The 26,723-nt window shown below is 38.4% G+C and overlaps 2 protein-coding genes and 1 long non-coding RNA gene across 13 annotated transcripts in view; 2 read left to right on the forward strand and 1 right to left on the reverse strand.

Moving 5' to 3' along the window:
* Positions 1-26,192, reverse strand: LOC147652999 (uncharacterized). The gene is made up of 4 exons (XR_015287086.1): positions 26,100-26,192; positions 8,303-8,494; positions 6,623-6,811; positions 1-4,782 (listed from the first exon to the last, which is right to left on the reverse strand). It is a non-coding gene; the product is annotated as an uncharacterized LOC147652999 (long non-coding RNA).
* EXOC1L (exocyst complex component 1 like) lies at positions 15,558-22,863 on the forward strand. Its single transcript, XM_086890098.1, has 3 exons — positions 15,558-15,829; positions 19,265-19,395; positions 20,418-22,863. Exons 1-3 carry the CDS (start codon positions 15,709-15,711, stop codon positions 20,679-20,681), a joined length of 516 nt encoding a protein of 171 aa, XP_086746224.1. The 5' UTR covers positions 15,558-15,708; the 3' UTR covers positions 20,682-22,863.
* Positions 26,190-26,723, forward strand: part of EXOC1 (exocyst complex component 1) — a 27,385-nt gene continuing 26,851 nt past the window's right edge. For 4 of the 11 annotated variants that reach the window (XM_023925196.2, XM_023925198.2, XM_023925199.2 and 1 more), the window contains exon 1: positions 26,270-26,557. The gene's annotated coding sequence lies outside the window, so the exon portion shown is untranslated. Of the gene's footprint in view, positions 26,558-26,723 lie in introns of all 11 variants that reach the window. The other 7 variants (XM_086890093.1, XM_086890097.1, XM_023925202.2 and 4 more) reach the window with 6 other exon arrangements.

The following is a 26,723-nucleotide window of genomic DNA, read 5'->3' on the forward strand; positions in this document are numbered from 1 at the left end:
GTTGGGGCTTGGCTGAAGTTTCTAAATTCAGAGATTCACATTTCTTTCTGCACTTGAATTTTCCTTTTCAGGGCAAGAGGAGTCAGTAGCATTTTCCAGATGAAAGAAGAGCCAGATGTTTCAAACAAAGAGAGTTTGAACCTTTCTGTTTCTGTCTCTGCTGCCAAATATCCAGAAGTTGCAAGCTACCCATCATTCTTTCTCAAAAAGGTAATCTACAAAGAATCCAAAATTCCAAAGGGATTTGGATGGGGCCAGAAATGTCTTTACAGATGAGAATAAAAATATGAGAGTTGCAAATTCAGTGCTTGTAATACTTTTGTAAAACAGAATTACACTTTAACTCACCATGATAGTTTTGCTTTACTGGATCTCATAAGACATCTGAATTTTTGTCATTGAATTCCTGAAGAATTCACATCAGAAATCAACACAACTGAATAATAAACTGTTAGAACATTTGCTGAAGTAACCAATTGATTATTAAATCTAATTATTCTGCATATCTTATTTGTTTTAAAGCAATAACAATCATAAGCCAAGTAAAATTAGAGGATTGGCATTTAACATTAAAACAGACACTGTCTGACCTTCACATGACTAACTATAGGCAAAAGCCTATACTGGGCACATAATTTCTTTAAAGAACATTCAGAGCTGAAAATGGATTAAGATATATCCTATTTTGACTTCAAACACATTTTGTATGTGGTATGAAATCGCTTTAATTGACTCTCCTGAGCTCTTAGTGGCTGCTTTGTCCAGGAGTAAAAGGGCTGCCTTTGAGAGTGGGTGGGTCTGTCAGGATTTAGGGACCAGGACTTTGGTACCTAGAATTATGAAAGATTTCTGGGTTTTGGCCCAGAGGCCAGAAAATTATCACATTATCACATTATCATAATGTGGTCAGTATCACAACTCCAAGAACAAATTAGCTGCCCCATCCTGTTTGTTTTATCTGTTATGAAATATCCAATTAAAGTGGTTCTAAAAACCTTTCTACAATCAAGTTCCTATGCTCTACTGTCTTTATAAAGAGTTGTTGAGTACTAATGCAAATCTTCTTGCTCTACATTTTGTTTTGATCCTTATAGGTATGACGTGTCAATTTCATTGCCCTAGCCTTCACAGAAAGCTTCTACACACTCTGACAGTTTTATTTAGTCTGTGGAGGACAAACAATAAGAAGGTGAAGCAAATTTTCTCCTCAACAATTTGATTTTCTTAATCTCTGATGATAGTTTTGTGGACCCTCGGTATTCCTCTTTCCTGTGTGTTCCAGGCACCAGTAACCTCCAGGAATGACCTCAGGATTTGAATACCACAATGGTGGAAAGGATGTTCCTGCAGGGTTTATGGTAGAAAATGAGCCAGCAATGCGTCCTTGCTGCAGAGAAGGTAAAAGTGGTGTCTGGCTGTGCTAGAGAAAGCATTGCCTGCAGATCAAGGCAGGTAATTCCTCCCGCTCTGCTGAGCGCTGGGGAGGCTGCCTGTGTACTGTGTCCAGCACTGGGGTGCTCAGGACAAAACAGATATGAACATACTGGAGAGAGTCCAATGAAGGGTCATGAAGATGATTAAGAGACTGGAGCATTTCTTCTATTAGAAAAGGACTATTTAGCTCATGAAGAGAAAGCTCAACATGCATAGATGTCTGAAAGGAGGCTGCAAAGAGGACAGAACCAGGCCCCTTTCAGGGGTGCCCAGAGGCAGTGGGCACAGCCTGAAATGCAGGACTACCCCTCTGAACATCAGAAAACACTTTTTTGATGAGGGTGAGGGTAACAAGCACTGGAATGGGTTGCCCAAAGGTGTAGTGGAGTTTCCATCTCCGCAGTTGTCAGAAGCTGTCCGGCCATGGCCTGGGTAGCTGGCTCTTGGTGGCTGCGACTGAGCAGGGGGTTGGACAAGGTGACCTGTAGAGGTGCCCCCCTTCCTTAACCATACTGTGATTCTGTGATAACAATCTTGATGTGCTTCATGGAGAATTACTACAAAAGAAACCAAATTTGGTCTTTGCCTGTATATGACAGAACCTTTGCAATTTGCATCAGCTGTTATTGGACAGTGCTGACCACGATGTAGCAATATTACAAAAGGGGAAGTTTACAGCAGATGCTGCTGCTTTGAGACCTCTTCAATGTATCTGCTGACTGTAATTGCCATTGCTAAAGTGCTGAAGAAGTTTCTCCATGCTTAAAATTTCTTCTACGTCAGTTTATTCATGCAAGAGGTGAAAACCTCCATACTGTACCTACAAATCCCAAGAGCTGAGCAAGCTTTTAAACTCTTTTTCTATATTCCATTACCTAGTTCACCTTAAGTAGACAAATTCTTAAAGAGTTTAAACTTCAATCTCTTTCCCTATAAAACAAAGAACCACAAGCCCTTGCTGACTGTACGACATTAATAATGCATAAAGATGTAGATGGACATCTACCACGTGAGTGGAGGACATTTTCTCTGCTTTAGAGGGTATTACCCCCTCAAAATATACATATTGAGATTCATAAGGAGCAAAGAAAACAGAAGAAACATTTCTTTAAAATGGCTAGACTGCCATTCTTAAGCTATGAATATATTAAATACTTGTAAATGCAACAAAAAGGTTATTATAAAAAGTTACATTTTTCTCAAGGCCACTTGAGCTTTTAAAATGTATCTCTCATCATAAAGACAAAGAAGTGAGAGGGTTTAGCATTTCTGGAAGATTGTCACTTTCCCTGTATGGATGACTCAAAGCACAGATGCCTTCTAGTGGCTGGGTGGCAGCAGATGGAAGAGGTGGGTTTTATACGCCCCTGGGTATATCAAGTGAACAGCAGAGATCTGCAGACATTATACCTGTCTTCCATGCATACAGATCTAGTTTGTCCTTTGTGGAAAGTAATTTACACTACTGTGTGGGTCAACACCTGCCTTTTGAGCTATCGTGAGCCTTTCGAAGCAACCAAAGCAGCTTCCCTCTGGAAGTTACAGTATTACAAGACTGGCAAAAGACTGAGGTTGCCTGGAGGAGAAGATGAGCCACTAGGCATTTTCAGTCTTGACTGTGGTGCAGTAACTGAGACTAGACCTATTTCACCTGCAAAGGAAAGCTGTGAAAGTAGCTTCTGGATTAGCTTCTCCTTTATTACCCAGTTTTCTGAGGTGTATGAGATACTTCTTCCAGTACACAAAGATTTTGGCATTCAGCTCACAGAACCAGAAAAGTTATCTGTCTTGGAAACAGTTAATGCTAAGGGAGTGAATTATTAAAAGTATAATCTTTTTGTCTCAGGACACAGGATGGTCTCCCACACTCATTCCTATCTCATGGTGAAACGGGATGAATCTCACCCTCTGCTCCTTTGAGCACCTCCGTCTCAAACAGCACTTTCAAATCTAAAATTAAACCAAAAACTTTGAATCATAGAGCAATATACCAAAAAACTTTCATCTGGTTTAGTAAGTATGTTACTCTCCAAAATTAAAATTAACATATTTTTGGTTAAAAAAAAAACAAAACAGAAGAGGGAAGGGAAAATATATTTAGCTTTTTCTGTGCCTCAAGGGCTCCACTGATCTCTTCTGGGTTTTCCTCAAGTTCTTCCAATTCCTGGATGCAGCTTAGTCTCCAGACTCCCTAGGGATGTGTTCATATCACCAAGCCTTACAGAGCTCAAGAAGTGTTTGGACAATGCTCTCAGGCACAGGGTGTGACTCCTGGGGTGTCCTGTGCACTGCCAGGAGCTGGACTCGATGGTCCTGATGGGTCCCTTCCAACTCAGGATATTCTATGATTCCTTCCCTATTACTCTCTACAGTATTTATATACAGAACAATATGATTTCTTTAACAGCATATTCTGTAGCACTAGCGGTTATTATAAATCATGTACTACTTTCAGTTTTTTGAAGAACAAGAAACTAGTTTTCGATATCTTGGTTAAATTATTTTCTTTAAAAATCCACAAAACCATGAAAATCATGAACCAATGCACTTTGCTAAAACCTACAACAAACAATGTTGCCATTGACATTCTCAAATTGAGTTACATTATTGTAGAGTAGTTTGAGCATTTTTCAAAGCCTGACTTATCTCTGAGAATATTAAATATTGAATTTTATTTGCTTAGCATTGACAAAAGAGTCTGATTAAAAACACTTAACCTTTTATACCCATCTAGAACCATTATTTGATTCCATTAAATAACTCTGTGAAGTGTCTCCTTGCTTTCCTGTGTATATCATTAAACACACCAACAACCAAAAGCACTTCTGGCCTATCACTGAAGACCACAAAGTATCCTACAGATACACTGCAGTGTTCTAAGAGGGTCAGTAAGTTTCCCCATTTCTCCATTCTCAATGGAGATAAATCAGGTTTCTTACTTCAAAGTTTCCTGCAGAGAACATAATCAATTAACTCCAGTACTTGCCATGTCTTGATATAAAACCTACTGCTTTCATTAGAACGGGAATATGCTGGGTAAATAGCATTAGAAAACTACTTAGAGAGAATTCTGACCTCAGGGACTCATAATTTGAATAACAACTAAGACACTTAAAAATGCCTTTGGTAAATAGATTAGAAAGACAAAAAAGGATCCTGGAGTAGGCAACAAAAACTTTTGGTTATTTGTAATCTTAAAAAGAAAAATAAATCTTCAGCCTTATATCTAAAATGACTGCTATATTAAATTGTAGGACATAGTTTTCCCCAGCTTGCCATTTCTTCCTGTACAGATGTTCTTTCTGTAGATGTAGAACAAATATTTCTGTCCTAGGGCTGCAATGCCACCTATAAAACAATGAGTTTTCCCATTCATCAATATAAATGAAGCTGTGCACACCAAAATTATCAGATACCACTCATCAATACACATTCATGTGTGCAAAAGTGCAGATTTCACTATTTTGACGCTATCAATATTATTCAGTTATTAATAAAAAGGACAGAAAGTAATTGTTAAAGCACTACCTTCTTTGCCTTTGAAAAGTAAACTTGTAGAGTTTTTTAATTTTTTTTTTTTAAATTTTAAAGTACATACATAAAATCTCCCTCTTCAGCTTCCAGAGGCAAAAGTCTGAACTTTGAAATTTCAAGAAGCTAAGAAATCTCTTGAATGGTTTGTAGGATTTTAAATTTAAATAATCATCCTTAATATTTTAAAGAGTATTCTATATGGCACACTGATTTTGCTATGCAGCAGAGCATTGATTTTTCTACAGTGGACATTTATTTCTTAACTACTTTGGGCACAGTTTGATGGGGCTGTGGCTTAATTTGCAAAATATCAGAAAGGTACTTGTCAATATTTTACATTGCAAGGTCAAGAGCCTGAGGTATAATTAACATTTTTTGATCAGCCTTTGGATATGGTTTTATTTGAAAATACTGCTTGATTGGAGAGTGGTGCAATGTCCTCCCCTTTAACTTTCAAAAAATTATAGCTTGGAGGTGTGTTTTATGAGATAAATATGACAATGTTCTGCTCTTCTCTGGAATTATTTGTAATAATAATAATAAAAAAAGTGCCATATTTTATTAAAAAAGGGCTCTTTGAAACTTAAGAAATATTAAGAAATATTTGGTAGAACAGAACACTGATCATACTGCAAATTCTGTAAACTGACAAAAAAAGAGATTAGCTTGAACTGTGAGCATTAGAATATAACTAGTGATATTTAGTTTAACAGTCACCTTCATGATAGGTCTGATGCATCTGATGCTGCAGCCTCTTAAAGGTGGCAATATTTGTCAATATTTGCCAAATGCTATGGAACAAGTCTCATGCTTGCAGAAAAGGCTTATCCTATTCATGTAACTAAACAAAAACCTATTAACTCTAAAATGCCTGTTTATTTTGCATCCACTAAAAAAATGGAATCAAAATTTCTTTGCTCTTTATTTTAATAAAAGAGGATTACTCTATTTACATAAATGTATTAAACCTTGGAGTGCAGAAAAACATTTTGTCCCTCTATGTCTTTCTTGTCCTGCTTAATTGTGAGAAAAAAAACTTTGTAAACCTATAGAGAGTGTCTTTGAACTGTTTGAAAGTCTAAAAAAACTCTCCCATAATCAGAAATAAATCTCCCATCTTGAATATTCATTGCCCTGGTTCAAAGAACTGTTTTCATGCATCCTTAATTATCTCATTTCACCCTTGTTCTCTCTTTACCCTCTGCAGAATGTAAAATAACAGCAAATACTCAAACCAAATTGCTGCTTCAATATGAGAAATAGCCACAGTTCTCTTAAAGTACTGCCATATTTTAGTACTCTAGAATTTATGTGTAATAATATATACTGAAGGGCCAAGTGTCCCCAGAGTATACACACTGCCAGTGTTCAATACTGTCATCTGCTCTTCTTTCATACCACAGCAAAGGCTGCCAAGTGCAGCTCCCTCAAGACTGGGGAACTGATATCAGCTAGATTAGTGCTCTCACTCAAGGTAGGAATGACAGCTCCAAGTAAAATAGTCTGAAACATCAGAACTGTCAATAATGTTGCACACTCTGAGCAAATGCTCTTTCTCTTTCTAAATTATATTTGCATAAATACAATGGTTATTTGTATGGGGCTGCAGCATTACTGGATTAATTATTTATCAGCAGAAATCTGTTTTCCTTACCTGCCTGCAGTCTTGCTGGCTTCTTTGCTTGGAGCAACTATTCGGTAAATACTTAAGCTTTTCAAAACCTGTGCTCTGAAACGAGGTGAGTATGTAAACCTTCAAATATGTGGGTTGCATCCCACTTTCCCCACAGACACTTAACATGTTTTAATTATAAGTGTTCCTCCAGCACTGATGGAGAAGTATCTGAAAAACAAATTTTGGATTCTTCAGAAAAAGTCCTGAGATACATCTTAATCTATAAAACAAATTCTTTACAAAATACAATAATATACAGGTTGTGGAATAATTGATGCTTAATATTGAACGCTTTCTACTACACAAATAAAAACTCAACCAACATCTACAACCTTCTGAGTTTCAGCTTTTATACAGTAACTGAATTTTTACCTGCTCTGTCCACTACAGAGTCTGTGTCTGAAGCATGTTAAACTTTCTGGTGTGATTTATTTTCTTACTATTTCTTCAAGAATATAGGAAAAAGCAGAAATAATTTGTTGTGATCTGTCCAGGCAGATCTCTACACCTGGCCACATCTCCTGTAAGTGAAGGAGCCTTTATATATGTGCAGGGTCAACCAGATGGGCAGACTACAGCAAAGTTTGGGACTGAATGGGTAAAATGAGGAATAAATCTCCTTGAGTAGACAACATTTGACAACATTTTGTGTCTGACATTGCATAAGACAAAAATGTGAAGAAACAATATTATTTCACAGGATAAAAAGTATCTTGTGAAACAACTTATCACAGAAGAAACCATATGCTTTGCAGAGGATAAGTCATGGTTGTACATGTTTTAAACTGTCAAAAAAAGCAGACAATTCTGTGGTCATATTGTCCAGTTAAAGAAGAATACACAGGCTTCAGGGTAATGTCAGAGCAAGACATTTCTCTGAAGAGAGCTAGAAATAAAGAGACTGACATAGGTAAGGCTGGCATGGGACAAAAAAGAAATTCCTCCCATGAACCCATGAAAATAGAGGAAACAAAAGGCAGAAACAAATGGTTAGTTTTCACAAAAAAACCCTTACTTCAGGTCCTTCAGGGACCTTTGGAACTTTAACTGTCCAATATATAGACAAGCCATCTGGGAAAAAAGGTAAATAAAAAGGTAAATAGTAAATAATTAGGTAACACGATTGAGAATACAACCTTTTCCAGGTTGGCCAAATCTAGAGCTGACAGTGAGTGACAAATATTTGATGGGCTGCTACATTCAGCTGAGAAGCACCCTTCAACAACAGGACAAGAAAAAGCTTGAGGCAAATGTAGAAAGACTGGTCAGAGACATAAAGAGACTGTAAAAAGGTTACAGTCTTTCAGTCTGCAAATGAAATAATTAAGGGCAAGGATATAGTGTAAGCTACAAAATCAAAAACCACTTGAAAACAGAAAGTAACCAACCCTCCACTTCTTACAACACAAGCATGAGGAAATGTCCAAAGATACTTTCAGATAGCAGGTTTAAAAAGAAAAAAAAAAGGAATACTTTTTTTATCCAACATATTAACAGAATTATGGAACTCATATCCAAGGGATGTTAAGGAGGAGAAAAGTATAAATTATTTAAAAATTAAGTTAGCTAATTTCATAGAAGATAGGTCTACTGGTGGTTACTAAACATAATGTACTGAGCACAATCTCAGAGTTAGAATGTCCCTAAGGTATTGATTACCAGGATCCAGCTGATTTTAGGAAAGACCACTTGCATGGGAGCAGCCTGGCTTCTCCAACTGATACTCCACTTTCTTTACCAGTACTCCAGAGTCAAGGCAGGATACTGAAAAGCAGAGAAAACTCTCCCTTTTGGCTTAATATGACTGTTTTTTCTCCTTGGTATCAGAGCTACTCTTCTTGTTTACTCTTACTGTGGAGAATAAATAGACAACAAGGTTAACCAGGTTACCTGTAAAATAATCACTGGTTTTGAGTAACAGAGCTCTTCCAACATGAGACAGCTTAAACCGAACTTTGCCCAGGGCAGTCCTGGGCAGTGAATGTAGTAAAAAGAAAAGCAGTACAAAGAGTTCTTATTTGAATGAAAGGAAAATGCTTCAAAACATATTTATGTATGTACTTTGTTTTAAATGAGAACAGTTAATCCAATGGGATTATTCATTTGCTTCAAGGGTAAGCACCTGGAGAAAAGAGGAACAAAGCAAAGCAATGAAAAAAATGTGCATTTTAAGAAAAGCAGTGGCATACTTGTTGCTATGTGTACATTATTTAAAATATACATTTATAATTTAAACCATCATAATCATCTGCAACATTTCAGCCTAGAAAACTTTTTTACAAAAGGCAATTGCACAAAAGGCGCACATGCAGTGCAATCATTATTGCCACACACCCAATTTCCCCACTTCTTGATTAATGCTATTGATAGACATTCAAAAGGCCACACAAGAGAGAGCACACCCAGACCAGTGCTTCAGCAGGAGTCCATGCTCTATCGAGGCACTCACTCCAGAAGAAACTGATGCTGGGGTAATGTGGACTCTCTGGTGTCCAAAAGACATTGATTATGACCAAAACTTCTTCTGTGGTTAGGTATTCACAGCAGCCCTCACCAGCTTTGTCTGATGTCCAAGCAGGGAGTAGGTCCTCCATAGCCATAATGGAACTCTGCTACAAAATCAATCACCCATAGGCAGAAATTCTTTGGAAAACAGGTTTAATTTGTTGCAGAATAATTATGTCATTAGTTAAGTAAAAGGGCTTGATTCTGAAATGTTTTTATGTTTGGCAGACATAATAAAAATTCATTAACCTGTTGCAATATGCTTGAGTCATTGGGGTGGGAGGGCAGATATATTTGATACTTTTACTCAGTAAAAGTACTTTTTATCAGTACTTTTACTTTTCCAGGCTATTGGAAAAATTTACCAAAATATGAAAACAAAATCAACAGTCTCTAGCTTGGATCCACTAAACACTGCAATTGAAAGAATCTTATCATTATGCAACATTCTCTAGTTTTAACTCAAATTTCAGACAAAAAAAAAAAGTCATGAAGCACCTTGTAGTTTTATTTTATTGATCTTACAGCAATATGTAATTTTAGTTTTTTGTTTTCAGTCCTGGATTGAAATATAAGAATTGAATGAAGACCAAGAAAAATAAAATAATGAATCCAACTTTTCTACACCAAACTTTAAGGAGTTCACAAGTCATAAAAAGCAGAATTTTGGCCTGGACACCTACTCTGTTTTTAAAATACTCTGCATCAAATCTTCGTCAGTTTATGCACTCCGAGAGTTTCATGAACATCCACTGTGTAAAGCAAACAGAGGGTTAGAAATCTTTAAGTGCTGAAGTTTGGTATGCAAGAAATTAGACTTTATTAGACTAGAGAAGTTGTGGCCCTGGTTAGGAGCAGACCAGATCAATGAGCTAAATCACGTTGCTCCTGCTATGAGAAAGGTAAATGGTCTACTAGTCCTGTGAACAGCTTCATCTTCAAGTAGTCTCTTCCATGTGCAGGACTCCACTAAACTGGACAGAATGGCAGAATGGCCATTTATCTTAATTTAAACACTCTAGGAAGAGGAAGCTAGAAACTTGTTTAAAGTCAGATTACACAATTTGCAAATGATCATACATTTGCATTAATGTCATTACACCTGCATTAATTATTCTTGTATTGAACTCTGTATTTTATAATGGACCAGTTGACCTCTTTGACAACAGTAGTGACCTCTGAAAGCATTTGGAGATGTGATGGAGACCATTCTTTTATTAGTACTGTTCCACGACAAATTAAAATTACTCTCAACATTTTTGTATTTTATTTCTTCTCTTAATGTATTTGACGTTAACATTTTTGAGTAACTGACCAGATAAGAACTTACAAAGATCTATACAGAATAAAACAAATTTTAAGCCACACAACTGTCAACTATGCGCTCATGGCCTAAATACAATATCCACACAAATTACGCAGTTGTATAGATTCCCGACTCTATGAATTTTTAAAAAATGGATTAGATATCCATCAGAAGCTTATAGTGTTTTAAGAGTGCTTTGCATCACGTTGATGTATTGATTTAAAATATAAATCCACATTAATCTGAAGTAATTGACTATCTACATTAATAATAATGTTCAATTTTCATGAGGGAAGAGAATGGTTCTTGCGCCAAGACAAATGAAATTTATTACTTGCAACTACAGAGGTAGAGATGAAAATCATTATTAAAAAGTATAAAGAGGCTTTTGACAGAATATCTGTTGAAGTTTCTCTGGGTAACTCCGGAAGAAAGAATCCATTTATTAAAAAATTTACAAGAAAATGAGAACATAAAAGTTCATTGTGATTAGCATCACAACCTAATTTACTTCTAATATATTATCAGGATACTTCTTGACTTCTTGATCAATGTAACTCTCTACTGTGTGTTCTCCTCTGTATTTTTATATATATATATAAAGAATATATATATATATATATAAATATATATATAATATATATATATATTATTTATATATTTTTGACATGCCACAGCTGTCAAAATCCTGAACTAAAATTTCAAAAGCTTACAGCTGTCAGAAGATGAATGGCCATTTGTACACCTAGAAACTCATAGGATTTAACTTTTTTTCCTTTTTTTTTTTTTTTATTTTATTTATTCTTATCTTTATGGTTTTACTTCCACAAAGAAAAGTGCATGATATTTAATGGGTTATATTTGATTAACAGAGTGCTGAATCCATCATGCCAGGATTTCATGCTGTTAATTAAATGTGGCTGCAATTCATCAAAGTATTATTAGGTGCTCTGCTGAACAGGAAATTAAGGTCTTATTATTTAAATTAATTTACTTACAGCCCTAATTTTTAGTTCATATGTGTGTAAAATTCAACATGTGTAAATTTTTCATAGAAGAGTTGGATACTTCGTACCTTTGTGCTATGTTTCAAAATATGCTTTCAGACTCCATCCATAAAACAGCATCTCGTTACTATGCTATGAAGGACATGTTTATTTTCTGTTGAAAGGAAAATTTTGGATGGGATGTTGGCATAGTGTGGGATCATTTATCCCAGTGACAATCATGATGACATTTTGAAAATGATAAACCAGTACAAAGTCAATATAAACCTGAGAAATTTGAGCTTCAGTTAAATAAAATCAAGAATAAACTCTTTCACCTACTTTCTTCCTAGAAAAGAGTACAGTACTGCTTTTTAAAACCATGTAATTACATCATACTGTTAGAGACACCAGCCATATTTGGGGTTTAATGTTCTTTACCAGAACTGATGAAATCTTGAGTCATTGTCTGTTTGAGCACCCAAATATCCTGGCATTGGTACAAGACTCTTAATGGGCTCCCCAAAACATTTGGGAGAGAAGCAGCTCTGCAAGAACATTTTAACCAACTGATGTCTTCTACTTAATGTATTTCTATGATTCTATTTTAAAACTGAGTGTCTCAAGCTGTTGCTTACTGAATAGCATTTCTGCATGAAACTCTGCTACCTCTGCTGCTTCAAAGAGTTTTCAGGACGACACCACTAGGTTTATGCTTCACTGCACAGAGGTCTGAGTTTACTGGCATAGCTACAAAACCATGGGAATAACTAGCCATAATTAGGAGCCAGATCCTCTATAAATGCCAGTCGGGAAAGAGACCTGAAAAAAAATCATTAGTAAATCACAGGGAAAAAATTATGATCATTCAGAACTAGCTTTCTGAAGTCAGCTTTTGAAACTGCCGTGTACAGCTAGGTCACTGTAGAATGTCATCCATAATTTCTAGTTTACACTCTAAAATCTCATGTGTGATGTTAAAAAAGTAGTCTGGAGACTCAAAGCCATGAAGAATATTTAATAGTGTAAAATAAACCAGTTGTTAACAGAGAAAACTGTACCTGGCTGAAACCTCAAAGAGCAACAACAGCCATTGGAAAGTAAAGCCTATGATACATTATATTTTTCAGTCTATAGGGATTCTTTGCAGCTCTGAGAAATTATTCTTCATGTTGCATTTTCCTTCACATTGTTTTGTGACATTGTCAAACAAGGAACAATGGGAAAGATGCTTCCAGCAAATGCTACTTTGCAAGGTGTGCCAAGAACGAAGAGAAAGATCAAATGTACATCTTTTGGAGGGCTTCTCCATGCAGATCACGGTCAAGTCCCACCTAAACGTGGTAGCTATTCTACTGTGCCTGTAATGACTACTCCGAAGCCCACCAGAATCAAAGAAAATTTTGCTATTGACTTAATGCATTTTGGGTCAAGCCTCAAATAATCACGCTGCATGCATATACTAATGCCCAATCATAGATCCAAAGCAGTAGAGGGACCAATCACAAATATTGTTTCTAAAGCTGGTGAATAGATTTTTACCAAAACAGTGTGATTGAGAAACAATGAAGATTAAAGAGAGTTATCCTTTTAGGATCTGCCACTACATCTGTTAAAGTTAATATCCTGGGTACAGTAAAGAAAACCGTATTTGGACATGGGAAAAAATTGCAAGGGAAAAATAGGGAGGGAAAAAGGTAAAGAAATAATTAATATTTAGCAGAAGAGCCTAAGACACATCTCCAGTGACTACTGCTTCCTTTGTATACCACTGTGAGCCTGGGTTAGGGGTTGTGTGGCTTTCACAATCATCTGTAATTCATTTATTTGGCAGTTATGTGTAAATCCCAGTTAAATGTAGATGTAAATTCCTTTGTGGTCCTTGTAACAATTAATTTAGTTTGTTCTGATTTATGTCTATAAGACCCTCATTCAGGGGTGGTATTATCTGAGGTGGGGATGGCTGGCTGGGATGTTGGGTGTCCGGTAAGTAGTTCCTGGTCCACACACAGTGTATCCTTGCTGGCTGTGTGAGTTATAGCTCAGATGTTGCCTTTCAGACCCTTAGTATTTGGGCTTATACTATCACAGCTAAGGTGGATCTGAAATCTGCTATGTTGTAACAGAGGATGGGCGAATAAATAATCAAAAAAATCAAGAGCAATAGTCAATTATAAATTGTTGTGTTTCCTATGAAAACATTACCCATTAAAACTATCATTGCACCTTTCTACCTATATACTCAGAGGGGTTGTTTAATGTAGCATTTGAGAATACAATAAAGGATATTGCAGAAGAATATTAATACATCATTCAAAACATTCTTGTGGAAACTCACAGTATGATCAAATTGTGAAAAAATGAAAATCTGATTCAAGAGAGATCAGATCTATGCACCACTTCTGTCTTAGCTCCATCAAGACGCCAGTGACACCTCACTTGCCCTCCAGGTAGCTTCTCTGATACCAGCCGAATCTTTAATAAGGGGAAATCTGATCGAAAATTATTCCCGAGCTACAAGTATTTTTCTGAAGGTATTTTTGTGTGTACTTTTGTTGCTTCAGAACTGAAAAAAAATATTGAAGAATCTGAGATGCAACATGAGCTACAGACTGGCAGAGCCAAAATTAACTTCCTAATGAGGAGTCTGGCACTGAGCATGAGCACTGAAACCTCCACCCATGGCACTGTTAACACTGGTGGTGATGAACTGAAGCCTGGGGTATCAGCCTTGACAATTCTGCCAACATCTGACCGACAGAGAGCGACAGTGAAGTGCAAGCCAATTTGTACAGCAGTCTCATATTCAAGGCATGGACCAGTCATCAAAACTGTGGGCAGAAACCTCAGCATCCCTGTGCCTCAGATATCCTCTGGAAAGTCTCCATAAGAAGGCATTTTCCTGATATGCAGATGTCTTGATCTGGAAGTGCGCATCTTGCTCTTTTCCTAAAATAAGAATTTAGAGCTACGAGATTAAATTTATCCCTAAGCCCCATACTTATAAAACTGCAGCTTAGAGTAACTTTACTCTCCCAAATCAGAGATGGAAATTAAGCTATATATCTAAAAATCACAACAGTGTTTCCAAATACAGTTTAGGACCAAAAGAAAGCATAATAAATCAAAACCTATTTTTTTCAACCCTTTCCCATTTGTCAACCCAATATGCTTAGTACCTATAGCAGAGGATGGTTCTCTCAAACTTTACATCATTTTACTTGATTCCATTTTGCTTCACATCATGAAAGCACCATGTAGACCTATGTTACTAAATTATCCTAATATTGCCAATTTTTAAAAAATTCACAGATTCTAAATCTTGCCTTCACTTTAGCACTCAGTTTCATTCCAAGATAACATTTCTTTCTATGTTCCATTGAGATCACAAGAATGAAAAACTCAGTAAGGTATTCAGATATACTAAGGTTGAAAATAAGAACTAGAAGAGGATAGCCAAACTTCTATAAGCAGCCAGAAACTAGTCCAAAGGGCAAAACTCTAACACAGGCTGCCATGGATACTGGAATAGAAGAGCACCCAACTCCAGCAACTTCACCCACACACCTGCAGAACGGCAGAAACAACCAAAATTTCTGCAAATTTGTATGTCTAATATGCAAGACTTCTCACACGTGCAAACATTCTGGGGATGGTGCCCAGGCTGCACCTGCCCTCTGACGACTCTTCTGGAAGTGAGTTCACTTTCTGTTTATAAGGAATAGCATAAGGTAATTTTCTCCTTAACGCTATTAATAGCCAAAAAGCTATTACTGGAGGAACACTGGTGACAGCCATAATGCTAGCTAATTCCTTTATAAATTTTCAGCCCTTTCATCTACTGATAAAAAAAATAGCGTTGACAGCTCTCTCTTTTTTTTGGTAAATCGCCTCTGGTGTGATTGCTTTGGTCCTTCCCCGCTCGTTGTCCCCTCCTCCGGCCGGGGGCAGCTCGGGCGGGGTCCCGAGGCAGCTCCGGGACTTGGCCGCGCGGCCGGTACCGGGCCCGGCGCTGGGAGCGCGCCGCTGCCGCGCGGAGGGCGGGGAGATCCGCGGCCCGGCCTCTCCCGGCGCCGGCGGCCCAAGTTTTAACGGCGGCTGCCCGGGGCGGAGGGAAGTGTCCGGCAGGGAGCGGGCTCGGAGCCGGCCATGCCTGCCCCGCGCTCCGCGGCCGTGCGCGGCCGGAGCGCGGCCCCCGCCGCGGTGCCCCGTGGCGGCTGCGGGGCGCGGGGGGCCGCTGCCCGGCGCTGAGCGGCTCCGCGGGTGCCATGTCCTCGCTGGTGAAGGAGGACCTGACCAAGAGGCTGTTCGGCCCCCGGCGGCAGAGGCTACACGAGTTCATCGAGGTGGAGGGCGCGGGCGCCCAGCGCTACTACCTGTGCGCCGCAGGTACGGGGCAGCCGCCGGGCGGGGCCGGGCTCCGGCGGCTCTGCGAGGGGAGGTGGGAGCGGGGGGATGCGGGGAGCGGAGCCGGGGCTCGGCGCTGCCGGCCCGTCCCCTCGGCGGAGCACGGAGCGCAGCTCGCTGCTCCCGCGGCGCCAGCAGCCCCCGAAACGGCGTTGTGTCCCGGTTCTCGTTCCCGCCGGCTCCGGTTTGGACAGCGGCGGGGAATAGCGGCATCTGCCCCGCAGCTGCGGCAGCGCTCTGGCCGTGGCAGTGCTGCGAGCGCCTGAACTGCTCCGGAAAGAGCAAACCCTTACAGTAGTTCTAATCAGGTTTCTACAGAAAACTTAACATTGCAGGAAACATTTATAAATTTTTTGCAGTATCCCTCGTCTTGGTCTAATGTTCGTCATTTTGTCCCTATTACACTTCGAACAACAAATTAGACTTGTGCTTTAAATAAATACACATTGGAGTTAGTAATTAGCACAAACTTCGATTAGAACAAGATTGCTTTAAGTGGTAATTATGTGGCTATTTTCTAAATTTCTTTTCAAGTGAACCATCTATTTCATATAGGTTTCAGAAAAGCTTGTTTGTGTGTGTGTGTGTTTTTGTCTGTGTGGAGCTTTTGAATAATTATTTCAAACCACTGAAAAATACTAAAAGGAGAAATGTCATCTGTAAGCAGTTAGGTTGAAGTGAATGATTCTTTCAGTCTGTTTCCTCTTCAGGTTCCAAATCTGTAGAAATAATCTGCGTACTTGAGACATAGATGGCATCCAGTATTCTATGTTCATTATCTTTTCTAAACAACTGAAGTCCTTAGAATACATGAGCTGATTATTTACTGATTATTGGAAACTCTGAGCCAGCTATGTTCCCTGTAATCCTTTAATTTTAGTAGAACAAGCATTGTATGTTAGAACTGTGAAAATAGTTTTAAGGAATTAATTCCTGTATATCATAGGGCTTCTAAACATACAGAAATGCCAATCTCATTCATAGTTTATGAAACTATCAGTAGAAGTATTTTTAGTTGCATGTTGGAGATCTATAGGCAGTTCACTGTTGTGAAACATCCAAAAAGGAGAAATAACATTATGCACCTTTAAAATCTTTACTAAAAATTTACTAAAAATTTCTTTTTCAGGTAGAGGTGAACACACCATTACATAAGCCTCTAATCAGATTGGAAGTCTCTAAAGACATAAAGGAAAACTCATGTAGAGTATTAAGAGTAGGATCTCTCCACTATCAATATTAAACTCTCTTAATATATTCAGGCACAGTCGAGTAAGCGGTGAGTAGAGTGGAAATCTGATTCTGAAAGATGGGTTGCATCCAGCTGCCAGCAACTACTGTGTTCTGTGGTGATTCTGTAGGAGCAAAACACATTATCTAAAATCTTATCCATGCAAATGCAACCTCTGTGTGTTTCTGTTGATTTCAAATTACCATTAAAAAAAAGAAAAAAATCAGTCAGTTAATAGGCAGAACTTCAGAGGTCTATGCCTTTTGAAATGTGTGTTATAAAAAAATCCTGCTGTGAGTAACTGAGCAATCTTTTTTTTTTTTTTGCCATATGGCCAACACTATTTCCTTTCCTTTTCACAACAGCAAGTCCCAGTTCTTGCACCGAGGTGACAGTATCCTTTCACAAAACAGATGATAAACCCTGGAAGAACATAGAACTGAAATGCAACCTCATTCAGGGATTTTCACAACCCAGTATTGATGTACCCAAGAAAGAATGGTGGGGAGACTATTTTATCCTCCTACAGAGACATTGGAAAAAGTGTTTAGCCCATGAAAGGCTTTAAGAAATACTTTGTCCCCCATGAAGGTATTGCCATAGCTGTGCCCTCCTTGAGCAAAGCTTTCAGTGCCTAATAGAATGACATGGTAGATCTGAGCTCATGCTCTCTATAAAAATAATATGATTTTTTTGCCTCTTTTAACTGAGTGCAAGATCAAGCAGTATGTAAAATGCAGGAAAATTTATTTTTTTTTCTTAACTGAAAATAGCCCACCCAAACGTCTGAGTTCACCTGTGCTCTGTCCTTATGTGATAGGATTTCTGTTGTCAGAGGGGTGGAGCAGTGGCAGTGTGGGGAGCTGGGGGCCCCTAAGACATCCCTTTGTATTTTTGAGAGGACTAGGGGCTTGGGCTTGCTTCCTGTAGTTTTATATCTGAGGGAGGGACAACATATTCCCTTACAAGCTAGCAAACCAACAAACAAAATGGGTGAAACTGAAAGTATGAAGAGGACTTCCTAGGATTAATCTTCTAGATTTTCTTGCAAATGAAACCCATTGTAATTTTTCCATGGAAGATAACACAGTTGTATTCTTTTGGTTAAAAATGATTGAGTAACTATGATTCATAGGACCAGGAAGCTATAAGCTGAGAGAAATTATGATCAGTTTATGTATTTTCCACTGTTTTTCTTTGCAATGGCAAGAAGGAGTATCACCAACATATATACTTTGTTGTTATTTAATAACCATTTTCTTATAAACAGATGAGAAGAAGAGATTTTTTTAACAGGAGGAAGGTAAAACTGATAAAGTTTCAAAATGGGACTTCAAAAATTCAGGCAGTATTTAGAAATAAAAGCATTTTGCTCCTGTGTTCCTAGCCTTGTGCTGTGAAGTCCAAGTGCTCCTGCTAGGTGTAGGTGGCTTCTTGACCATAACTTGGGCTACCAGATAGCTTGGGAATGTGGCCTGCCCTGCAGCCATCAGCAGTTGGATGTGCAGGAGATTGTTCAAGTCTGGTACTTTTCACACTCATAATAGTCTGTTACAGAAATCCAGGCTCCTCCTCAGCACTCAAGGTAATCAATTAATAATGGTAGTTATTGCAAAGAGAATCTTCATGCTCTTTTTAATCTAATTTCCTGCCTAAATTGGAAAATACTAATTTCTTTAAATTTAGCACTGGACAACTTGAAGCTTTAAGAAAAAATGTCAATGTTAATTTCATTTACATATTTTATAGGGAGTTTTACTTAAAAACAGTATCGGCTTCATTAGAGAACTTCATTCACAGACTGGAAAGTATAGCACAAGTCATATAACAGAACCTTGATAGAGGTTTTGCAATTTTCTAACTGCAGCACCCCAAAAAGTCTCCCTCTTGAAGTAAGTAGGATGATGCAGACCCAGTACCAGAACGAGGATTTCATTGAAGTGCTAGTGAATTCACATGAAAGGCTTTTGAACAGAGAAGACTCTTTCTTCACAGGGTGGGTAAGGTAAATCCTAAATCTACTAAAATCTGACAGGTTTCATAGACTGACAACACAGCACTACTCGTAAATATGTGCAAAATAAAGCTATCAAGTCCAGTATAGCCCTATACAGCCCTGCCTGTCATGGTTTAATTATTGCAACTTTGGGAAGTACTTACATATCTAAACTACTTTTTTCTTGCAGTAACTAAAAGTAAAGAAGTAGAAATATGTATGGTTAAACATTGGCGAGTGGACCGAGAGGAGAAATATGAAATAGTTGAAAAGTGGTTTTTGAAAGATCTTGAGATGATTGATGGAAAAGAAGCAGATACAGTAAGTGTTATATTATGTGTGGATGATGTACATAGAGAATATTTTTCTTGTTTTGCAAGTCAGGATACAAGTCTTAAAATGTATTGTCTGAAAAACAGTTATGCTACTAAGGAATTTTTGCTTTATTGCATGTGAGAGGCTCCACATCACGTTTGTACTGTTGGAGGGAAAGAGGAAGGCAAGATTTTTTTGTTTGTTAGTTTATTATAATAGCCTTCATCTCTCTGATTGAGATGTGAGGCAGAAGCTGGGTGTTTTCTAATTTGGTCATCATAACTGGTAACAAAATTCTCCATCTGCATCTTCCAGTGTAAACTGCAGTTAATGTAATAGATTTTAGAATGTATTTGAAAACAAAATTTCATTGAACATTTTTATGGAGACTTTCTTCTGAAGTGTTGTGCTAAAATATTCTTCAGAAATTATTCAGCCTTTCACAACTGGGATGATCAAAATCTGTCTCATTTTTGATTAAAGAGAAGCCTAAATGAACCTCAGACTCATGGGGTAATTAACACTGCTATAAATATTCATAATAGGTATTCATATCCGTAGAATTTAAAAGAATTTATCTGCTGCTAGGATTAATTGTGTTAAAGAGCCAGAAAGCACAAAGAAATACAACTGAGGCAGGAAGAGCAATCAATATACTTCTCCCACAGACATAGACAGTTATAGTACAAGTGCTTTTCATATACTGTGTTTTAGGCAACATAACAAATTGATTCAGTTCAAAACGAGACTGTACAATCCAGATAAAATACAGTGTATTGCTTGAGCAAACGTAGAAAGTTTTACTCAGAAAAAAATCCCAGTGACAAAGAATTACAGCTGCTACTTTTTAAAGTTTTAAAAGACTGTTTAAGATGAATAACAGAGGTATGTGAAGTCCTTTAGAGCCCATTATATTGAGAAAAAGCCCTGCAGGTAGCTGGGCAGAGAACAACAGACTGCAATTCTAACACTGTAATGCATGTAGTAATTTCATTGTCTCTCTATTTTTATTTTTTTTTTATTTTTAGGATAATCCATATTTTGATATGCATTTCAACAAAGTCTACAATATGGAAGCATATAGTTGTGCATCTAAATATACCTTTGCTCGAACACTAAACGAACTGAATGCGATGTACCTTAAGAAGGACTTCAAGATTGTGAACTTTGATGACACCTATCTAAATGATGATTCAATCTGGTCATCCAGTAATAGAGATTTCTTAGTAGTTATGAGGGTTTGCTTCTATGCTTTCAACCTTCTATGCCTCTCACTCTGTCGTTTGTCCTAAAGTTGTATTTTCTAACATTAAGGTGACTGATTGACTTTCACTGACCAGCATTTCATAAACCATCTGATCAAAAAGTTAGTAACCGGTATGCAGTGTCTCCTCTTTAATTTTACATGTAAGTAAAAAGTGGAGCATACTTTTTACATAAATAGTTGATAATTCATTTATATATATTAAGAGTTTCTCACTCTAGCAAATACTTATACATACAAGAGACTGGAAACATAGAACCAGTAATTGTCATGGTCAGTGGGGATTGCTTATGTAAGCAGAGCTCGGCATTTGCTTATATATTCATGGAGGTATAAATTATCTTTCATTATTAGCTTGAAATACTTTTGCAGCATTAAGAGCATTAACAGTTTATGTTTTGGAAGTAGGAAAAAAAAAGTATTCAGTTGAGTTCTATATGAGAATGATGCACATTTCCAAATGTGTTGAAACACAGAATTCCATTAAAGAGATCACATCTACATCCCTTCAAGAATCCAGTTCTCATCCTGATGGATAGGAGTACTGCGTTCAGGTACCATGGGACCAACTTTTCACCTATGCAACTATATTATTTTTCCCAGAGAACATTTAGTACTCCCTTTGGCCTTCACAGTATTTGTGATATTGTCTTAGAAAACAAATGTTCTTAAGCAGCATTGCTTTATTTGTCAGATCTTTCAGAACTTCCGTATCACTAATGTCTCCTTTCTTGCCCTTCATTGCTTCTGAACAGGTGTAGTTAGGGAATAGAAATTGTCTCTATCTCTGAACCAAAATATAAGAAAACACTACATAAACAGTAGTTATTCACTACTACAATTACTTTGTAGGCAAGTGATAGAGTTTTCAAAATTCATACAATATTGATAATTATTTTCACCAGTTTTTAGCAAGGTGTAAGCATATTCAGTGCACTACATAAAGGCACATTAGTACTTAGAGCTACATTTTCTATGCGGTGGAGTCTACTTGAGGGGTTTGGAACAGCTCACAAAATGTAGCAGCTGAACTTGTGATAGCAGCATGCTATGGTAGAAACAGAGGATAAGTTGCAGTTGTGTTGAACAGAAGCTGAAGAGGAACAATGTTAATTAGAAGCATACTGTTCCTGCCCAGTGTCAGTCAGCCGAGTTAGCTGGCTGGTAAATAAAATAATGCCAACCTGTTGTAGGGAGAAGATTGCAACACCAACCCGAAAGAATCTCCATTCAGAGAAGCTTCTGGTCAGAATGTCCTGCAGGAGAAAACTAATTTTCTCCTTTGGCAGCCATGAGAGTTCAGGAAGGCAGGCTGGGGACTAGACCGGGTATGGACCTGGAGCTGAGTGATGTCAGCTCCCAGTAAATCAGAGTTTGTGTCCTCTCTCAGCACCTGCCATCTCTAAAATGGGATAGCTGTGCAAGGGTGCTGTGCTGTACTGTGCCTTGTACTTTGCTTTTGTCTTTCATGTGAACTCCCATCTTTGAAAATATTTGTGCAAATACGTTGTATTCCAAATTGAAATAACATCAAGTTAAGTGAGAATATATTTGAAAACCTGTAAAATGTACAGCTTTCTACTTTTTAAATGTTATCTTATTGCATGTACATAGGAAAGCCCATACCTTTGATTAGTTCGTATTAATAAATATTTATTCTAGGCATATATTGCAAATTACATTGGTTCTAACACAGATCTTAATAATTATTACTGTGTAGTAAGACAGCTCTGAGGGCAGTTTATGTGGGTAACACAAATCATCTGGAATTTTTAAGGACTTAGGTCTTAAATTTGCCACCTAAGTGCTGTTAGAGAGAAAAATTGTAATTTTAGTGATTGGTCGCACAATATAATTGTTATTTTGAGAATGTCTTTGGGATAATCCTGTGCAAGTAGCTGTGTTGTGATGTTTGATTATTATCTGCAAGAAGTATTCACCCAGCATCCAGGTTCCACAAAACCATCTTATATAGAAAGTATAATTCATGCTACTGCTATCTATGATACATTGTCTTGTTTGAATTGTGTATTGGTTGCTGAGGTCACAATGTTTTCCACAATATCTACAAGTTCTTTGCTTAACAGGCACAAGGAAATGTTTCTGGGTGGAAAAGCTTTCATCATTCACCTTGTAATTGTAATAAACATAGAACTCTAAAAATGAGCACTTCAGAGCATTCTTTTGAAATAAAGTACATGCATACTGAATTCTTGCCCAATAAATGTCCTTGTCATTTCAGAAATTGATGATAAATAAAAAGTTACTATAATGTTCAAGCATATTTAATGGACTTTCATCGGCAGCTTACATGTTTTAATTCTTCTATGATATAAATATGTAATGGACTATATTGGAAGACATAAACCTGCATTTTATGTGGAAGAATATGCAATTCAAATCTCTCTGGAAATTCTTCTGTCTGATAATATCATATTTCAGACATTCTTAACTGATCAGTCAGTCTGAGCAAAAGGAATGAAAAAAAACCAGGGACAATGTAAATTACTTCAGTTCCTGTCAAAAGGAAGAGTAGTTTAAAAGATCTTTGTGGACCTAATCTAGGGATTCCTTACTTTAAATGCAGTTCTCTATAAGATGTCAACTACCCAGGCACTGTAATTGCCTGTAAGTGCTCTGGGAAGTCTGAGGGACACTGTCACTTTGTGGTGAGCAAAGCACAGCTGCACCACAGGACATAGAGAATATGCTAAATTATGAATGGAAAAGACTCAACAGCCTAAATAGCTCATCTTTCAGTTAATGCGGAATTATTTCCTACATCACACTTCCTGACGTTAGATAAATGGAATGTAGTTTGAAATAAAGTATCTGGGGATTCATCTAGTTATCCTGGAAGAATTCTACAAAATTTGAATAGGAAGAAACTTACAGAAGTAAAGGATTAACACAAATGCTTCTGTAGCATTCTTTTAAAAGGTTTCAATTACATGATGGAAAGAATACATGAGATTGAGGATATAATGCAGATTTTCTTCAGAAGACAGGAATAGCTATTAGCCAAGTCTGTTCCAGAGAGAAGAAAATGAAGAAGAGTGATCATAAGCAAACAGAAGTGAGTTATGTCATGCTCACATAACAGGCAGAAGCGGAGCAGAAGTTGTCATAAGATAGGTGTTTTTTTTGATATATATATATATATATATATATATATATATATGTATTTTTAAACGCTCAAGCCAACATCAGAATTAAGACTATGGGAAAACCTAGAATTTATTTAAATTTTATTTATTTAAATTTTATTTATTTAAAGCAGAAATTCTCCTCTCCTACCATGGATAACTAATCTTCTCTTGAATCTTAAATTAAGCAAATACAGGTCAGTGCAGCATTTTAAAAAAAAGTTTTGGAAGTGAAGCAGAACAGGGAACCTGTTCTAGACTGTTCCTTCTAGGTTCTCATACTTCTCCTTTGTGTTTTGGAGTCATACATGTACTAATGTACCTCTTTCCAACACAAGCCTATATTGCTTTCCCTTTTGCTACCTATTTCCCAATACCTTCAGTCACTTTCAGCATATAAATATTTTTCTAGTAAAGTGATTGTATTATGTATCATTAGTTAATATCTTTCATATGTAATTTAAGAATATTTTGTCATAACTTAAAGTCAGTATTGGAAGATCAAATACCCTTTTAAAAGAGCATCTGTGAAAAGCTGAAGCAGAGGGGGAGAGGATGGCACTGTGCATCTTGATAGATGATCTCACTTCAGTTTTAATGTGTAAACACATTTTAGCAGTAAAAAGTACATTTTTCTGTGGTTTCTTTCTTCCTTTAGTACGATTAAAGCTAAAAGATAGGAAACTAGAGGGTTCTGCTAATAACAACAGCTTTATGAAACCTAGTCCAGTATTTTATGGCTGCCTTGTCCAGTCTTTATAGATCTAGACAGAGACAGTTACATTTTGTGGCTGAATTGAGAAATTACCAAATTATGACTTTCATTTTAACCATGGCCCTCATGAATTATATATTATAGACTTATACAGCATGTTGTTTTGTAAATCAGAAAATAAAAGTACCTTCAGCAAGCCTTAATTGGTCAGTCATGTTTAATCACAGAATATTCTGGGAAGGGACACACAAGGATTATCAAATCCAGCTCTTAAATGTATTGCCCATATGGGGCGCAAACCCACAATGTTGGTGATGTTAGCTGTAATCAACTGAGCTCATCTCAATTCTTCTGATTAAATGGAAATATGATACAGGAATTACAGAATCACAGTTCTACATGTTGGAAGTCCACATACTGGCAATTTAGAATAATCCCTTGGAAAGGATGTTCTCTGCTGTTCTTTATTGGTCATGGCCTCACAAATACATTTTATCAGCTACTACCTAAAGCAAATATATCATACACAATTCAAGTAATCTGGAATGATTTCAGTCTGTCCTTAACTCTGCACTCCATTACATTAACAGTGCTAATTAGGTAAGTCTGTTAATCATGTGGAGAAGTTCTGCCACAGGGAAGGTAGTTCGAGTTTTCACAGAATTCATCAGTGGCTACAAATTCTCGTGGTTAGATGCCAAATCCTAAATCTAGTCCCAGTATAATTTTCCCATCTGGATTATCACTGACATCAAAGACTGTCAATTAGTCCAGATTCTTCTACCTAGGAGCAAAGCAAAAATCTGAATGCTGTTCATAAATTATGAGCTGAACATGAGCCAGCAGTGCCCAGGTGGCCAAGAAGGCCAATGGCACCTGGCCTGTGTCAGCAATAGTGTGGCCAGCAGGAGCAGGGCAGGGATTGTCCCCCTGTACTCGGCACTGGTGAGGCTGCACCTCGACTGCTGTGTCCAGTTCTGGGTTCCTCACTTTCAAAGGGAAATTGAGGTGCTGGAGTGAGTCCAGTGAAGGGCAACAAGGCTCATGAAGGATGTAGAAAACATGTCCTGTGGGGAAGAGCAGGGTTTGTTTACCCTGGAGAAGGCTCAGGAGGGACCTGTCTGCCCTCTACAACTCCCTGAAAGGAGGCTGTAGTGGGGAGGGGTTTGGTCTCTCCTGCTGAGCCTGCAGTGGGAGGACAAGAGGAGATGGCCTAAAGCTCAGACAGGGGATATCCAGATTAGATATCAGAATTTCTTTTCACTGTTAGTGTTGTCAGGCATTGGAATAGGTTGCCTGGGGTGGTGGAGTCACCACCCCTGGAGGTGGTTAAAAGGTGTCTGGATCTAGTACTGAGTGATAAGGTTTAATGGTTTAGGGGTTGCAGTGGTAGTGCTGGGTGGATGGTTGGACTTGATGACCCTAAAAGTCTCTTTCGACTTTGCTGATTTTGTGAAGCGCTGTTAGTCCTGATGCTGTGGCCAAATGGAATTACAGCATGCAGTCAGAGCTGGACATTGTAATTCGAAATTGAGATTGTTTAACACTGTAATGCACTGAATGCATCTTTTAACACCAAGCTAACCTGCATTTCTTTTGTGGACTCTTGTGTCCCCCAACAGACCTGCACGCCCTCAGTGCCTCTGACGTGACGTCACTCGAGAACGCTGACGTCACTTCGGCTCGCCCGCCGCGCCCCACGCCTCCCCGCCAGGGGGCGCTGCGCGGGCAGCCCGCCCCGAGCCGCGCGCCGCCGTCACGTGGGCGGAAGCCGTGGCGGGAGGAGCCGCGTCCCTGCCCGGTGTTCTCTGCCCGGTGTTCCCTGCCCTTTCCCGGCCCTTCCCGGCCCTTCCCGGCGCCGCGGTGAGAGCGAGGAGGCCCCGGCACCCTCCGCCCCTCCCCCAGCCCGGGCGCGGGGGCTGTCGCGGTGCCGTGCCGCCGGGTTCGGGGCGGGAGCGGGTCGGAGCCGCTTGTGAGGTACTCGCAGGTGGGAGGCAGTGAAGCGGTGTCAGACGGGCCCTCGGCAGGCCGCCGCTGCTCTAGGTAGCTCTTCTGAGTTTTTCTGTTACATTACTGATCTTTTGATTGATTGCCGGGGATGCTGTGGTTGGGCTGCCCTTGAGTTACGTCTGAGCCGGCAGGATGCGGGAGTAGCGTCTTTTCCTGTTTGCAGCTTAAGGGAGGCCAAGCAGCGCCGAGCAGCCTTACC

Source organism: Cyanistes caeruleus, chromosome 5 (assembly GCF_971803275.1).
Source record: "Cyanistes caeruleus chromosome 5, bCyaCae1.hap1.1, whole genome shotgun sequence".
Classification (NCBI taxonomy): domain Eukaryota; kingdom Metazoa; phylum Chordata; class Aves; order Passeriformes; family Paridae; genus Cyanistes; species Cyanistes caeruleus.